The following is a 17,310-nucleotide window of genomic DNA, read 5'->3' on the forward strand; positions in this document are numbered from 1 at the left end:
ATTCTCATACTGAACCCAAAACATAGCACTATACCAACTACTAGAAAGAAACTTAACTCTATCCCAGCTGAAACCAGGACACAAGCTTTCTGGGTGCCTATGTTACTCTGGGCTGGGCCCTGGTTTGCAGAGGTGCTGAGCTCTGTCAGAGATGCCAGGGAAAGGGAGCTGGTCCAGCAGGGAGCAGGGGCGTTTGACTTCCTCAGTTTTTCAGGCACTACCAGTCCATCATCTTACCCACCCAACCCTTGCCTGGGCCACCTCCAGCAATCTTTAAAGCCATCAGCACTGTCTAGTAGCTCTCTCCAAAGCTGCAGGCTCCGAGATGCTCTGTTCCCCTGAGGCTACCTTGCAAAGGACAGTTCAGGTGGTCTTCCAGGGGAGCTGGGGTTGCTCAGAGATGCTCGGTCAGGTTGAGGGTGGAGGGTATTGATGTTCTGGCTGCCTGATCCAGATCTTTTTTTATCCATTTCCCCAACACATAAACAGGGTTCTTCTGTCACGGTGAAGGTGACGTTTTAAAATACTTGTGATGCTCTTGGATGCTGTGATGTCAAATGACCTAAGGAGGTGGGGCAAAAAAGGGGATGTGACTAATTCTGCAATCTCTTCCCTGTGTGAAGAGGACAAGTCAGGGACAACTGACTGAACACACTTATCAGCTGCTTCTCTCCTTTTGCCAAGTGGCGTGTGGAGGTGACAAGGAGACCAATCTGCAGTTGCGTAGCTGTGCATCTCCTCCTGAAGCCCTTGCGCAAGGAGGCCAAGTCAGGGTTCTGTAGGTCACTGATGCAGTGGTATTTCCAAGGCTTTGAGAGCACTAATGCAGTGTAAATGAGTGCTTGTTTCTTGTTGGCTAGCTGATTTTTTCACATACCTCAAACCTTGTCAGTGTAGGTGGTACTTTATGATAGAAGTGGAACCGAACAGTGAGCTGCTTCCTGGTCCAAAAGGGCTCCTGGTGCAATGGCCACGTGTGGGTACAGCTCAGGAGAAGGGGGAACAGAGGGAACGAGCTCTTTTTGCTGCAGTCAGCAGAAAGATACTGTGTGTGGCGCCTAAGCAATTCCAGGTACCTCCTGTGGTGTTAGGGAAGTTGTCCTCTGCTCCTGAGTTTTGGCAGCTGCTGTGGTAACAGTAGCTTTTCCCCACAGCTCTCTACCATTGCCTGGAGAGGTATGTGTTAAACTGCTGAGAATATTTCTGGTGCTCAAATGGGTCCTTGCAGTTTAGCAAGAAAGCCCTCTCCTGGGCTGCAGGTGAAGCAGGGCATTTGTCTATGTGCCTGAATGTGAAGCGTGTCATGAGTCTGTTGCTTCAGCTGATCCCAGCTGACCCTAAGTGTTGGACAGGCTTAAAGCAAAAGCAAGTTTTAGCCTCATAAGGTGAAGGGTTAAAACATTGGTTACAAAATGGGAAATTATTGCAGAAAGGAAAACTTAAAGAAACACAGAAGAGGCAACAGTTAATACTCATGAGGCATGGGACAGTGGCTTCTCTGAAGCTTATTTAAGAATAAATCTCCTCAAGAACAAAGTCTTATTGAAAAGCTGCTGCTTAGACCCCTGTTAACCTTCTCTCAAGAAGTAAATTGAATTGCAGTTATAAAGCTGGCAGAACTCACACCAGAGGGTTTTTGGCTTCGCTCAGCACTTCATCTCAGGGTTTACTGGTATTTACAAGGCAATACCTATGATTCATTCACACATGTGATCAGGTTCAAGGGTCACTTGCACTGCAGCAATGTGGCAAATTTTTCCACAGTGGAATGAATCTCTGAAGTTTTCTTTTGCTTCTCAAATCTTGCCCAAAATCCAGTCACTTGAACTTTGCCCAGCTGTTTCTCGCTGTTTGTCCCACAGTAAGTGGGACACTTAGAGGCAGAAGGTGGGAATGCATGCTCCAGGGTTTAAGGGCAGGCCTGGATCACCATGCTGTGATGGAGCAGGGTGGGTGGGTTGGCTGGTTTTCCATGCCCCAAAATATCTCAAGAGGGATCTTTGATGTATTTTCTTTTGTGAAGTTTGGGAAGCTGATGTGGATTTAAAGGAAAAAATCTGGATTTCTCCCTCTTTCAGCCAGGCAGATACATAGCATCAGTGGGGGGTGTTGGGGCTGATCTGTAGGGTCACTGTGACCTGCTTAGAGAAGAGAAAATTCTAAGCAATACAAATATTCTGTTTTCAGTGCAGTTTCCTCATTCGTGGTTTGTTGTTTTTATTTGAATGGCTATTGAAAATTCTACAAGAAAATTTCTGGCACGTGCTATGTCTATAGCCGTTAGTCAGGATAGGGGTGATGCAAAGAGAAATGTAAAGTGCCTTCAGCACTCCAGACTTCACATAGGTAAACAGAGGGTTTTTTAGAAATGTCTTTGTAATATAACTAATTCCTTTTTGAAAATAGGCTAGAATATTTGGTCCTACTGCAGCAAAGCTCTGTTCCCCATACTGTTGATGGTATATCTGTGCAAAATAGCTAAAATCAGTGTGCTCTTAGAGGCTTCCAGGGCGCCTTATGGGGCAGCTCTGTACCTTGACATTGTACCCATAGTACAGCGGGGTGTTTGCATTCTTCATTAGTTTCTGTAGGAGGTCTCATGTTTTTTCTATGTCAGGCTAATAGGAAAGCCTGGTTGTTAGGTTCCCCCCAGTCTCTAGTGAAACAGCTGTGAGGAAAAGATAGCACCAAGGATTTTCCGGGCCTCTCTCATGTGGAATCTCTGTTGTGTCACTGTTCAAAAATATCACCAGTTTGATGCCTGCCAACTAGATTTTACTACTGGGATAACAAGCAGTATTTAGCAATCGCAGAAGACACATCAGAGGTGAAACTGAACAGTGTTCTCCGCCGTTGTGTAACAGTCTTTCTTCTCGGTTGTGGTAGTTTCTTAATTTAGTGGGTGTTCGTAGGTGGAAGTCTGCCTATGTGCCGTATCTATTGTGCAACAGATGTCTTCCTCTGAGATATCCTCCATGATGCTTTCTTTTTTTTCCAGATTGTCCCCAGCCACCACAGCCTGAGAATGGAGGCTATAAATGCCACCCTAGCCCCTGCAACAACCCTCTGACTTCAGGCAGTGTTATAGAGTATCTGTGTGTCGAAGGCTACATGCTGAAAGGAGATTATAAATACTTGACCTGCAAGAATGGAGAGTGGAACCCAGCCATGGAAGTCAGCTGCAGGCTCAGCCCGGGTGAGTGCTCCCTGATTCCAGTGGGACAGTCAGAATTGCCCTTGCATTGGCTTTTGAGATTATCCTTAAACACTGAGTCAGTGTGATGCTGAGGAAGTCCATACAGCTGCCTCTCATTGCTCCAGCAATTTCATAAATGCGGCTCACAGTCACAGCTCTTTATTAAAGACATCTCTTCTGTAACAGCCTATCAGATGCAGGCTGAGAGTCCCTCACACAAGGAGACAACCCATGGAAAGGAGTATAAAGGAGGCAACTTGTTAGTTATGTGGAGCCTCTTATTTTGACAGTGTCAAAAATTTCTCATCCCAGAAGTGGGGGAGGCCCTAATTGAAGCATTTTCTATGCTGTCTGGTTTTGCTCCTGAGGGGTTTGACAGTACATCTCCCTCAGTGGCATACCCATCTGTCCACATGTGTGCATGTGTGTGTGAGTACGTAGAGCCGATCTTCCTTGCGAACAGCTTAAGTAACTGTTGGCCTCCTGTGGCAAAGAGCTCGATGGTGCTGCTTTTCACTGTACTGGCAGGAAAGAACATTGCTGACAAATGATTTCTGCTTCTGTCCACATGGAAGTGGACAGCTTTTGTTTTGTGGGTCTCTCCCAGCTAAACAGGAATTCCTCCATCAAAGGAGGAAAGTAAAGAAAAGTTTGCAGGAAAATGTTCATAATACAGCTCTTAGTTTGCCTACGGCTCTTCTGGTTTTAAAAGTATGCATACTGTATAAAGGGAGAACTCCTTCCCCTCTTCAAGTTTGGCTTATTGATAGAGTCTTGCTGCTCAGTTATCAGTTATCAGCGAGATGTACACTCCAGAATTAAGTCTCGTTATCCATAAAGCAAAATGTGTTAGCTTAATTGGAAGGAAACAGAAAAGCACCTTTTTCAAGCTCTTTATGGAGCTCACTGCATACTTGTGATCTCTGGAACGTCCTGTCCTGTCTCAAAGACACTGTCTTCTCAGTGTCTCTGTCATAGCTGCTCCAATAGCCCTTTCCTATGATGTGTAAGGAAGGGAACTGGGAGTGTACCGGGCAGCAACTAGATCCTGAAGAGGCTTTTCAAATTCAGCATTTTCCTTCCTTTCCACAGTGGTCCCTGTTCCCCTTGCTGCACCCAGGCTGGAAAACAAAGCTGTGCTATTGCAGATAGTGTTCCCTGGGTGGCATTCCTGCATGGTGGCACTTGGTCTATATCAGAGTTGAAGGGATTGTGTTGTGATGAGCAGAAACCCCTCAAATTTCTTTAGCATTCTGAAGGATTAGTGGCCTTATCAAAAATATGGAGCCTTGAAAGTCTGACCCACTGAAAAAGGTATTGCTTTCACAACATGGACTTTGAAACAACTGGTCAGGGTCAGAGGCAGCTGAGGTTTAACTAGCAGGTCTCTTTCACAGGGCTAAAAGGAGGAGGAGGTGGGAGACTGTAGAGAGAAAGACAGTAGGTCTTAAAATGATTCGTAATGGGTAAGATCCCACCTGCGCCATATAGAGTACATGAAATCCCTAGCAGTTATCAGATGTTTTGTGTAGCTCTGAGCCTGTCAGCCCCATAGCCTTTTGAGAGTTTATTGTATGAGTTAGTGAGCATCCTGTTGGAATATGAGACAGTGAATGTGCTGGAGCGTAGCCTAGGTAGTGAGCAGTTTTACAGCATTGTGTACTGATGCTGAAAATGGAGCACCCTTTTCCCTGTCAGTGTACTCAAAGTGCCCTGATTAATGCTGAAAATGGAAATCCTTACTCAACCCTATTTGCCATTGGGAAAAAATGTACCAGACGTTGTTGGGGTTTTTTTGGTTTTTTTTTTTCCCCTGGGGAGAGGTCAAGCTACTTCTGAAAAATTTCAGGAGAACACGTTCAAAACAACTAAACCAATAGGTTTGACCCCAAGGGAAGATGCAGAAAATGCAGACTGGCTTTCCCGCTTACATGCCTGTTTTGGGCATAGATTTCAGTCTGCAGGCTTAAAAACAGTGGTCCTCCAGCTTTTTTCTTCTGTTTGCATGCTCTTCTTTCCCTCATCCCTAACTGCATGTGTGTCCTGCATTCCCCCTGCAGTTTGAGACCTGTGCTCCCAAAGAATGTGTTGAATATAGCAAAAAGGAATTGAGGAATTGCATGCATGGGAATGTCCTGAATGTGAAGTGCACAATAGTTTTTGCCAGCGGGGAGGTGAGGTTTTTCAGATCTCTACCACAGACATAAATTAGGGACAGAGGCAACACAGATAGTTATTTGCACTAGCGAGGTGAAAGGACTAGTGTAGCATTCTAGGCATGATATGCAGTGCTCAGCAATACCAGTTCCAGGCTGTTCTCATTCCACTCCAAATTTATTTCTGTCTTGCAAGGGACCTGTAAAAGCCAAATTGGTTCCTGTACAGTTACACTGCACAGCTGAAGAAGGGTAGGAAGGAGTAATGTGAACAGGGTACATGTATCTAACACTGAAAACTCAGCATCCTGAAGCAACAGCTGCCTTCCATCTCTGTTCCCTGGCATAAGTTCGTGTGAGAGAGAAACTGAATACTCGCTGCATCTTAAATATACCCAGCCAGGTGACTTCCACCCCTTCCTTTGGGAGGCTCTTCTATTAGCCAAGAAAACCCATTATTTGAAACTTTTCCTATTGCTTGGCCTAAAATATCCTGCTTATTGTGCTAGACAATTATTGGCCTTGCTGGTGACATCAGGACATTTTTTAGCTTTTGCTTAGCCAGATCTATATATAACATGACCCTTACCACCATCTGTCAGTTCCCATGGCCTTCTTGCACTGCTTTTCTGTTTGCCTTGTGTTTTTCCAAAGGACCCTTGTATGTGCATGTTTTATTTTAGGTTTCCTTTACAGCTGATGGAGAGGTGTCAGCTTGGGCTCTGAACTGTGTTCTATAAGAATAGCTGGTGTGCCTTGACTGTATGGGAAACTTGGGCTCCTCACATGTGCACCCAAGTGTAATTCCTGAGAGCAGGCAATGTGGATGTTTTTCCTTCTCTATGGCAGTGATTTAAGGGAGTGGATCATTTTACCTTGTGTTCCTCTTGGTTTTGTAGAAAAGGACTCTCCTCCAACAATTGGAGTACCCACGCTGTCCATAGTAGCCTCCACAGCAAGCTCCGTCGCCCTGATTCTGCTCTTAGTTGTGCTGTTTGTTTTGCTGCAGCCAAAGCTGAAGTCTTTCCATCATAGCAGGTAAGTATAGCTGGGGTTTGGAGGGGCTCAGAGGCATCCTCTTTCTTTGCAGCAGAAACCCATTAAGGTACTTGGTTTAGGCCTTCATTTTGGAGCAATTTAACCTCCTTGCTTCTCTGCTCCTGTTTTAATCGCCTCAGTGGCACCTCTGCCCCATGGTCTGGCAGTAGTCTGAACTGGTGGTCTGCAATAGCCAGCTGCAGTCCCCATTCTAACATGCCATCTGATGAGTGGCTTCCTTACTTTTTTTCCTTGGCTTTGAATGTGAAAAGTTATGATCCCTACTAGCCTGGCTATAGATCAGTCTCCTGCCTCTTCTAGCCTTGGATAGCTACCAATGTGTCTGGATATGTATATGCATCCCCCTCAGTCTGTCTGTGAGATCCTACGGACACGAATTCAGGCAGTACTGCTGATTAGATATACTTGCAAATCTGCCATCCTTCCCTGCTGTGGGAGGAGAACCCTCCTGGCCTGGGTATGTGGATGAGAGAAGAGACCCAGCCATAACACTGCTGCCAGCTGAGGTCAACAAAGTCCCTGTGGACTCTTCCGAACCAGCTACTAGTACTCCTTAAATAAGAGCAGAGACATGGCTGTCCAGCAGCGGGGAGGTTGAGAGGTGGGGCTTTGGAGTCTGGCCTTTTCTGAAGTCCAAACCACTGGAAAAGAAAAATTCAATTTCAGGCCTCTGACTCATGAGCCTAGGTGATTCACACTGTGTCAGTTTAAGAGCTGTCTGCCCCACCCCACCAGAGGTTATCTGGCCAGCAGCAAAGGTGGCAGAACAGGCAGTGCTGGGTGTTGCAGAATATAGCAGTGTAACAAGCTGAAATCAGTGGCGGTCAGAGCTCTTTTTTAACTGCTGGCTGTGACAGCAGAGGTCTTGGAGTCATGGTCTGTGTCAGATTTAGTTACGGAGGCAGGTGAGGTGGGAAGCATTGTAACCTTTTCAGCTCTTGTGGCTAAATCCATCAGGCACTGTGAATTACAGCCCCTGCTCATGTTTATGGCAATTCACAGTAGGGCTGCAAGGCTATGCTTGACCTTGTTAAACCACCATTCATGTTTCTGTCTGTTCTCCCCTGAATAAGTCAATGGTGAGCATTAGAGCTCTGCTGTGGGAGGTTACTGGAGTTGTCTGTAACATATATATTTATAAAAATATAAATCCTAACTTGACTCCCCCCTCTCCCCCCCTTTGTTTCTTTTTTTGAGGCGAGACCAAGGTGTGTCTGGAGATCAGGTCTCTATCATGGTGGATGGTGTCCAAGTGGCCTTGCCATCCTATGAAGAAGCGGTGTATGGGAGCACAGGGAACTGCATTCCACCCTCGGACTCCCGAGTGCAGATCGTGCTCTCGGAGGGAGCTGGGCAGAACGGAGCCAGAGAGATACAGCAGCAGGACCAAGGGGCTTGCAATAGCTTTGAAAGAGAAGATGAAACCCCTGGACATTCTGGACTGTGTGAAGCCAGCGGCTCTCAGCGCTCTGAAACTGTTCTTGTGCATCAGGCTGCTACCTCTTCCTGGGTAGCTGGCATGGCTAGCAGTAGACCTGTACACAAAGAGGTCCAAGATTCAGAAAGCAGTGACATACAGAGCCTTTTATCGCTCACTTCCTCCGAGGAATACACAGATGGTACGTGACTTGGGCAAGGAGTGCTGAATGAGACCCTTGTAAGAGTAGGTTCTGCAGTTGACTACCTAGGGTGGAAATGGCAAGGAATGCCCCTATGTATGTCAGGCACTCTGGCATTTGAGCTTTTGAAAAGAGGTGTCCCAGTCTTTGTGGCATGTTTCACAACTTAGATGTGCAAGGAGTATTTAATACCTTCTTCTGAAGCATGTGGCACTCCCCAGCTGGGAGCCTAGGGCAGTCTGGAAAGACTATTGGAGTTCTGCTGCTCACTCTTGTTGTCTTAGCAAAGGATTTGCAGAGAAATGCCAGCCTCCAGCATCATAGTGCAAATGCAGTAAAATAGCTGTGTTTGTGGAAAACAAGTTGGTGGGAGTGGGAGGATACGCTTGGAATACAAATCCTTTGTGATGTTTGGACTTCTTCATTCTTAGACTGCTTTAGTAAGCAGCTTACTGCCACAGTGCATACAGTGCCACAGCCTTGGCATGTGGCAGAGAAGACCTAAAAGGGATGTGGTTGAACTTACTGTAAAGGGCAGAAGGGCAAGTCTGTTAAGCAGTCAGTGCATCTTGCATTCTTCACTTCTGTTCTGCCCTGAAGGAGTGGCTTTACAATGCCAGAGCTGATGTGAAGCTGCAGCTTAAGGTTGCTTCTGCAGAGTGTTGTGTCTTAGGCAAGAAGTGTAACTGGCTTGTAGGTAGCTCAGGGCAGAACTTCCTTCCATGGTGTCGAGCCCTAGAGCCGTAGTAATGCCACCCAGAACGCCTGCAGTAAAAACAGTTAAAGGGGATTTCTGCTAAAGGGCAGAAGTGACAACATGTCCTGTGATGGGCATTAAACCTCAAGTGCGTAAACAGTAGAAAGCCAAAAGTGAAACTTAACAAAAAATGTCCATAGTGTAGAAATTAGAGGATGTTGCCCCTGCACTGTGTCATTTTTGTCACTGCCAGGAAACATGTATTGCCTCTAAGGCTTGTACAGTAGCAGATTGCCCCTTGCAGCAGGAGACCATGAAGCTTGTGCTTATGGCTCAAAGATGAGGAAGCTGCAGCTACGCGAGGAGGTTGCATTTCTTTGAATTAGATAGGGGCAAGTGTGATCCTTGTATTTGCAACCACCCCTGTCACAGTAAGAAACATGTCTTGGACATTTTGAGGAACTAAAAGATTGATAAAGTCATGGGAAGGAAGGAAACTGTCATTCTTAAGGGAAGTTATTACATTCCCCTAAACCACATTGGTGAGGCTTTACTGTATCTTGTCGTGGGACCCCCAGTTCAAAAGAGATGTGGAGAAACTGGACAGGGTCTGTTGGAGGCCTGCCACCAGAGCTAGGGGCTTGTGAGGAGTGACTAAGGGAGCTGGGCTGCTTTAATTTGGTGAAGAAGCAGCTGAGGGCCAAGCCAGCAATTAATTACAGTTACTTTACAGGGAGTTGAAAAGACTATGGAGCCAAACTCTTCTCAGCCAGATGATATAACGTGGGGCAGTGGCCACAAGCTGTAACTTCACAGATTCAGATTGAGCATTAGGAAAATATTTTGCACTAGGAGGGTAGTGCAGGACCAGATGGGCACCCAGAGAGGTGATGGAGTCTCTGTCCTTGGGACATTTTCAAGGCTGCAGCTGGCGATGGTCCCGCTCGCAGGGGCATGTTGGAGCAGAGTCCTTCAGAGGTCCCTTCTGCTGTGTTGTGATGACAGGAAGACCACTGCGTTATCTTGTTATGGAAGTGGGAGCCTGTCTTGCTTTCAACAGTAGTTTTTCTGGTGTGTGTTGAACTGCAGAAGTTTGACTACTCTTTCTTTTTTTTTCTCTCCCCACCGTTCAGATATTCCCTTACTGAAGGAAGCATGAGGCCTGCTGTGTTTGTCTAGCCTTCTCCCTCTTGGATTTCTTCCTCCTCCCCTCCCCCTGCCTTCAGGACAGAAGCACTCTGTGCAGCCTTCCCCATCCTCGCGAGCTGTGTCCTGGATACCTCCAAGCAGAGATGCCCTCAGCTGAAGATCCAAAGGATGTCGCCAGGTTGCCTCCTGGATGCACCAGTGGAGTTGGTGCAGCGCTGGCTTCCCCATTCCATCAGCATCAGGGGCTCAAGGAACAGAGTGGATTTGAGCTCTCCTCTCCTCTTCCCCAGCCAGATGTTTGACAGCAGTCTCTGAAGAGCTGCTCTTTTCTCGTGCCTTTCTCCTCCTCACACTGGCTTGTTGCAGCTTATCAGCCTCTCTAGCCCTTCTGCTGCCCAGAGAGCAGGGGCTAAAACCGCTTGCTCACTGGGTGCAGACACAGTATATATATATACACGTATGTATGTTATATAGGCTCTTCTTCCGGCATCCTGTTTGTGGTAAGGCAGGACAAAATGCCTCGCTGGGACTGAAGCTGGGCTTGGGAGGGATCCCAGTTAAGGGGCAGCTTGTGATGTCTAGAAGCGCCTCAGATGAGATGGGCTGTGTGACGACTTAGCTGTGCAATAACAGTTCGTTGAGAATTGCTAGAGCGCTGAAGGCTGAGAATTCCAACGTGTAGGAATGCCCCCTGCCCCCTTCTCAAAAACCATCTCGGCAGGAGTCCATTCCTGAAAATCACTTAGGTCTCCTTCCTTCCTTCTCTACCTGTGCAGCCCACTTGATTATTCTGTGTTTCTAGAAGCTGGGACTGGGACTGTACCACCAATAGAACAACCCTTTCAGCTTTGGTCTGGTGCCAGAGCAGCTCCTGGTGTTAGATTGTAGAAGAGCCTTGGAGAATGGCCAGTGGTTGGCAGGGTCCAGAAAGCTTGGAGGGTGTGACTTTCAGTTAACCAGCCCTGCGTTAACTATGAGTTAGCCCCATTCACTGAGGCATCAGGACTGGAACCAAATTTGTATCCCTGCTCTTCTGAATAAGCTGTGTGTCTCAAAGCTTTTTCAGTTAAGGTGGTTCTACACTAAAGCTTAGGTTCCTTTGGTCAGATCTTCAGGCAGAGGTAACACTTTTGAGATGTAATCTGGAAGTGGTTCAGGTGTTTGCAAATGTCAACAGAAAAAATGCCCGTAGGCAGTGAATGCTTAGTGCCGTTGGTGCGATCCCAAATGACCTTTCCAGCCACACAGGTACCTTGGTACTTGAATCCTGGGTAGCTACCATCTCAGAGGCTAGTGTGTCTTCCTAGCTTCATACAGCAAGAGTCTGCTGTTTTATCTTAATGGGCTTCAGTGGGCCCACAGTGAAGGGCTTCTTCCTTGTGGCTGGGGGTAAGCAGCATTTATAAAGTCTCCTAAATACAACGCAGTTGCCTGTTGCTGTGAGGGCAGGTTGGCTACATTGACAGCAGTGCCAGAGGAGACCATAGCTTATTCCTGAACCTAAGTTTCGAAGATTGTTTCAAGTTCTGGTAGCAGGGAAAAGAAAATCCAAAAATATGTATACCTCTGCTCCCGACAGTTATCTACAGCAGGTCAGAATATCCTGGTTGCTGTTAACAGGTCTCTCCTTTTGCGGGAGGCTACATTCGTCTGGGGTAGGTGATCCGATCACAAAAGCATTGTGGTGATTGTAAGGCTCTTCACTGGGGAGGTCTGGACGCTGTTCTGTGGGATTGGTTTCAGCAAGAAGAGTTGGCTTCTTAGGTGCGTGTACTTTGTCATAACTGTCTTGAAGTAACCAGGGAAGTGTTTGCCCTGTGAGAAGCTGCTAAATTTTTATTTGAGTTGAAGGAGCAAAACGTCATGGCCTTACACATCATGTGGTAATGTACAGGTAAATAGGGATGCTGTCTTTGCTGCTTTGCTTTCGGTTTACAAACCTCACCATCCTCATCCTTGTTGCTCCAGGAACACACCGTCAACAGCACTTGGTAAAAGTGACACAACACCTTTATATATAAAATCACTGTGGCTTAGCTCCAGTTCCTGAAAATGGGGATTGGCCATAGTATCCAGCCACGTACCTGCTGCTCCTGTTCCTGATTAGCTGTTAAATCCCAGGACACCTGGGACAGTGCGTGCCTGTGGATGGAAGAATCCTATTTTCCCTATCCTTGTTTTAGAGGGATGTTATTAATTTAAAAATACAGTATTTTAAACTTCCTTCCCTATTGCTCATGTTACCTTGCAGTAACACAAGGATTTGATAAATCCCATTTGGGTGGTTTAGGTATTTTCTGTTCAGTTTGGATGGTGAAAATCCCACATCGTTTTACAGTGGGCTGCAGTGTCTCAGCTTCAAGCACTGTAGAGGGCAAATGTTGTTTACCCATCTGCTATTGGAATTTTAGAAAATAAGCATGGGAACGTTTGTATTTAGTTTTTAACTCCTACCTTGGAAATGGTCTAAGCTTGAGCAAATTGTCTCATTCACTAGTTTATCGGGGCAGATGGAAGGATTGAGCGAGTGTTGTGCTAAGGGAGCGGGGAGGGAAGACTACGTGACTTCTTTCCTGCTACCTAACCAACTTGGAGCAGGAGAGTTGCTCTTTATGCATTTAAGGTCCTGTCTACTCAAACTGGCCCTCAGCTATCAAGGTGCAGAAGTCAGGTACAGGCTGTCCTCCTGCAAGGGACAGTCCTTTAACTCAGTGTTAGCACCGGGTTGGTGGGAGAATCCTACAACGAAGCTGGAAGCTGATCCCAAGCCTGACCTTACCCTGGATGAGCGCCTGCTCCGCCAGCAGAAAGCACGTACCGTGTGGCCCTGCCTCCTCTCTCTGCTATTGTAAAGCAAGCAGATGCCAGTTTGGGAAAGAAAATTCAATTGGGTGGGGAAGAGAAGGAAGCAAGCTGCACAGAAGAGGGAGTGCTTTAATTTTGTTTCATTTATAGAAATTGTGGGAAATGGCTTTACTAAGGACAGGGGAAACGCATATTTTGCTCCACCTCCGCAAGCGTAGATCTTGTGATCAGGCATAAACAGGCAGCTTCTGTTGGCTTGCTGAGGGTACACCAGCAGCTCCCAGGCCAGTCTCTGCTGTGCTGGCTGGTAATGCCAGCTGATGTTTCCAGCGCTTGCAGCAGAGCCTGTCCCCTGCAGCAACACTTGTGGGAGCAGGCACCAAGGACCTGTGCAAGCCAGAACATGGGAAACCGTTTGGGGGCATCACATTCCTCTTGCCCACCTCCTCAGCTTTAGAGTTTATTTTCATATAAAGTGAGGTAGAATGGCTGGGAAGGAACCTGAGAGATGTCTGCTTTACAATTTTTTTTTCCTAGGGGGAGGGGGAGCAAGGCCTCACTTTACTGATTATCAAGTGATTGTTACTCATTCGTGTTTGTTTTAATTCTGCGGAGGCTGAAGGATTGGAAAGTCTTTTGAGCAGAGATTTAGGAAAAACTAAATTGCACAGACCTGTCTTTACTTATGGGAGCGAGGGCTGAGGCTTAAAGATCCCTCAGTCGTGAGCTCTGCTCTATCTCAGGAGCATTCATTACCTCTGAGCAAAGAGTGTGTCCTCGTTGGCTCTTGCCATAGGTAGATGCAGCTTGCATCTCAGTGTGGTGGATTGGGAGCACAGGGGCTCAGCCTTGCAAGATACCACACAGTAAATTAATTTTTTTTTTTTTTTTTTTTCCTGATTGGGCCACAGCCTCCTTACCTTTTTTCCCACCTATGTCTGGCAAAAGAATTCAGAGGGAGGCATGTTTTCTTACTTAACACTCCCAACATAATCATCTCATGCTCTGTCATACATGCTGGATCCTGTGATATTCAAGAACATTAAAATGATTTACTTATATTGGAAAAATAAAAATAGCACTTATTTGAAAGGTTTATGTTATTTTTTGAGTCTGATAGGTTAAAAAAAAGGGCATTTCAGAAATTCAGAGTATTATGTGCAATAGCAAAACCTCCTTGCTCCCTCTCAGTTACATAGTTGGGGTTTTTTTTAAATAAATAAAATGCAACCTACTGCAGTGTTTACAGCCCAAGCGTTGCAGAACTGGACCAGCCTGATAGAACCAGAAAGCGAAGCTGACAGTAACCCATGGGGAAGCGGGGCAGTCTCCTGTCAGGATCTGCATCATGAAGCTCAGCTCACAGGATGAGCCAGCCTGGATTGTGTCAGAGCCTACTGCCGCCTTGAAGGGGGTTGGCAGCATTGGTGAGAGAGATGGTTTTGTGCGTTCTGGTTTTCAATAGCTTGCATCTCCCCATCATTAACTGCAGAAGAGGTAAAAAATGAAATCGGGAGGAGAGATGTGCTGCAGCATGTGAGCCTGTGGAGTTGTTGCTGAGTTAAGACTTCATGAGTTTGGGAGGGAGAAGAGCTTAATGCATTTTTATCCTTTTTCTTAACCACCAGGGAACTTGCTGTGTAGAAGAATGCTTACTCAGCAAGCATGCTGCTTGTTCACCCCTTGGACGTCTCCCCTGAGGTTTCTCTTTAGCCTTTCAACTCTGGGGTGGTGAATCGTTTAATGCATCTGGAGCCTTTATTTGGCCTTTCAGCACATGGAGAAGTCAGGTGTGTTAGGAAGAAATCTGTTCCACGTGTTTTGGGAGGAAACATCCTAAGATGCTCCCAGAGGTGGATGACAGGTCAGTACTGAGGAGTGGGGCTGAGAGCGCAACAGGCTCAGCCATTGGAAATAATCTGGGATGGTGAAGTCATCTGCAGCACAGAAAAGGGAACACAAGGAGGAGGGTAAGGAAGAGCTGTGACTGAAAACAGAGGTATGCTGCAGGCTAATGAGCTAATGCATTCTTGACCAGGTTGTAAGAAGCTTGTGCTTTGTTTAGATGATTTAGCAGACACCAGCAGGCTTGCTGTATAAAAAAAAAAATTAATGTACAACTGGTTGGACACTGAGATTTCCTTACTGACCTTTTTAGAACATATTTGCAAAACCTGGTTTTACTGTTCTGATAGCAGTTGTTTAAAAAAAAAAAAAAAAAAAAATCTGCCTTACTCTATCCAGACAACTAATTAAATCTATTTCACTTTCTGGTTTCTGCATATAAATGCAATAAATCCCATCCATTTTGCACATCCTGTCTCACCCCATCCTCACTCTTCAATCCTTACCAGGGAACTGCAGATTGAACTTGCTCTGTGTGAAAACCTTTGTTTGCAGAAGGACTTCATTAGAAAACATTTATTCTCTATGATACGCTTTGAAAGTACAGAGAGGTTTCCTAGAGCAGGCTTCATTTTAAGGTGTATTTTTATACAGGAAATAAGCCTTTTTCCAATCCTTCATCCACTCCTCCTGCCCTTCCACAGCAGGACAGACCACACTACTTCCCACGCTTCTTTTCAGGGCCCTGTGTTGAGCACTGCTTCCAAACTCGACCCTGTGCAGATGATGTACGGATATACGTACCCACCAGAACAGGTTCTACTGATGCTCTGCATATGCTTTCTGTAAGCTGTGCTTTTGCTTCTGTCCTCGAGTGAGCAAGGACAGAGGCAACTGAGTTGTGCTGGAAAATGTTTTAGTTCTGATTCTCAAATCTGCTTCCTTCCAAAAGAAAACAAAGTGAAGTTGTCTGTGAAGCAGATGTCCTATGATGTGGTGGGTAGACTGCTGGTAGTTGCTGATGCAAATGCAAGGGGAGCTTAATTGCCTTTGTGCATTAATCTTTTCTTCTTTCCTGTATGCGTTTTCTTTTTATCTGAATTGCACCACTATGGAATTATTTGCAGAATGGTACTCCATATATATGTGGGATTTAAAAACAAAACCATAATTGACCCTGTGCAGGATGTCACTCAATTGGTTTTATTTTGCTTTATTTTATATATATTTTCTGGTATCCTGTACATTGCAGTGGGTGTGAAGATAGTATTTTAATATTTGTACAAAGTTTAATTTAATTGTTCTATGTATATAACTGCATTTCTAAATTAAAAAAAAATTTCTTTTGAAGTGAAGCTATAATCTCTTGTGTATTTTCTTTAATTGCTTGGGCCTTGTGGACTGGAAATCCAGCAGATCACTAGTGAATATGTTGCCATAGTGCAGCGCCTTCCATGTGAAGATCAGGATGAAGCTAAAGCTAGGGATGCTCAAATGGCTTGGGGGAGGAGGGACAGAGTTGGTGCGGCCTTAGAAAGATCATCTGTTTCCGACAACACCCTCCACTCTCCACCCTTGGTTGCCTGCATATAACCCCATGAGAAATCGGGCCAGGTTGGTTCAAGGGCCATTCTGGGAGGGCTGTGATCACTCAAGTGCCGCCTGGACCCGTTGTCTTGGCTGATGCTCGCGGCAGTCGTTTTTAGCAGATGCTCCTCAGCCTGCCTGAGAAGTCTCCTGATCGAATGTGCAGACTTGCTGCATGAGGCCGGGCGAGGTATTTGTTTGCCTTTACTTTCTATAGCACTGTGTGCACGCATAGCAATTTAATAAGGTGGTGCGGAAAGACCCCCACGAGTGCTCTGTCCTTTCCTCTGCTCCCCCAAATAAAACATAGTCCGAGTTCCTTGGGAGCAAGCAGCAATGATCAGTCAGCGACGGAGAGGAAGGCTGTGGGCTGGGAGGAGGACACGGCGGTTACTTGCTCTCCCTCGGCAGCAGTAGGAGACGTGTGCCCGCTGGGGCTGTGCATGGGAAAAGGCAACAGCGATAAAGCAAGAGGGCCTGAATGTGTCAGGAGACGTGGGCTGGATGAAAGCCGGGGGGCCCCCAAAGAGGGAATAGGGTTGGGTCTGGATTTGATGTAAGGAGAGAAGATGCATTTTGGGGAGCGTTGGAAGCAACTGCTGCTCGGTTTTCTTACAGTCCCCTGCTTGCTGGGCTCGGAACCTCTATCGATGACTACGGCACCAATAGCTGATAGCTGCTGCGGTGTCTCCATCCATCAGCGGGGCCCTTGGGAACAGTAAGTCGGGAGACTGGCCAAGTTGTTAATGGTGGGAAAGGGGAGGGGGAGAAAGGTTTAAAGAGATGATGTATGGCATGAGAGGACTTCAGAGAGGAAGAAGGGGTGAATACAATAAACGGCTAATTAATTTTGGAGACTAGATAAAGAGAACAGTGTATATATAGGAAGAGGATGTTATTTTTAGAGGGAAGGTAGCTCTCACTAGCAAAATACTAATCCAAAGCAGGTAGCAGGACAGCATAGGAGACATGGGAGAGATCTTTCAAATACGTGGGTGTAGGCAGTGCAGGTCTGAGTGCAGAGGTGAGGCTGGGTGCCGGCTCTGCTCTTCCCTCTTCTGGGTAGTCGTGCTGCACCGGGAGGATGGCAGAAGCAGAAACTGCAAAGGAAAGGACGCCCGTTGTTCTGTTGGTGCTGTATATGGTCCTTTTTTATTAATGTTTGCTTCGCATCGAAGACCTAAAGTAACATGGCCA

General features: G+C 46.3%; 1 protein-coding gene across 4 annotated transcripts in view; it reads left to right on the plus strand.

The window, feature by feature from the left end:
- Nucleotides 1-14,963, plus strand: part of SUSD6 (sushi domain containing 6) — an 88,649-nt gene extending 73,686 nt beyond the window's left edge. For all 4 annotated transcript variants that reach the window (XM_030034437.2, XM_030034447.2, XM_041127435.1 and 1 more), the window contains 4 exons: nt 2,999-3,196; nt 6,252-6,390; nt 7,609-8,030; nt 9,861-14,963. In XM_030034437.2, the coding sequence (XP_029890297.1) occupies nt 2,999-3,196; nt 6,252-6,390; nt 7,609-8,030; nt 9,861-9,886 (785 nt within the window). In that variant the 3' untranslated portion in view covers nt 9,887-14,963. The remainder of the gene's footprint in view (nt 1-2,998; nt 3,197-6,251; nt 6,391-7,608; nt 8,031-9,860) is intronic.
- Nucleotides 14,964-17,310: the final 2,347 nt, after the last annotated feature.

The sequence above is a fragment of the Aquila chrysaetos genome, chromosome 2 (genome assembly GCF_900496995.4).
Source record: "Aquila chrysaetos chrysaetos chromosome 2, bAquChr1.4, whole genome shotgun sequence".
Lineage (NCBI taxonomy): Eukaryota > Metazoa > Chordata > Aves > Accipitriformes > Accipitridae > Aquila > Aquila chrysaetos.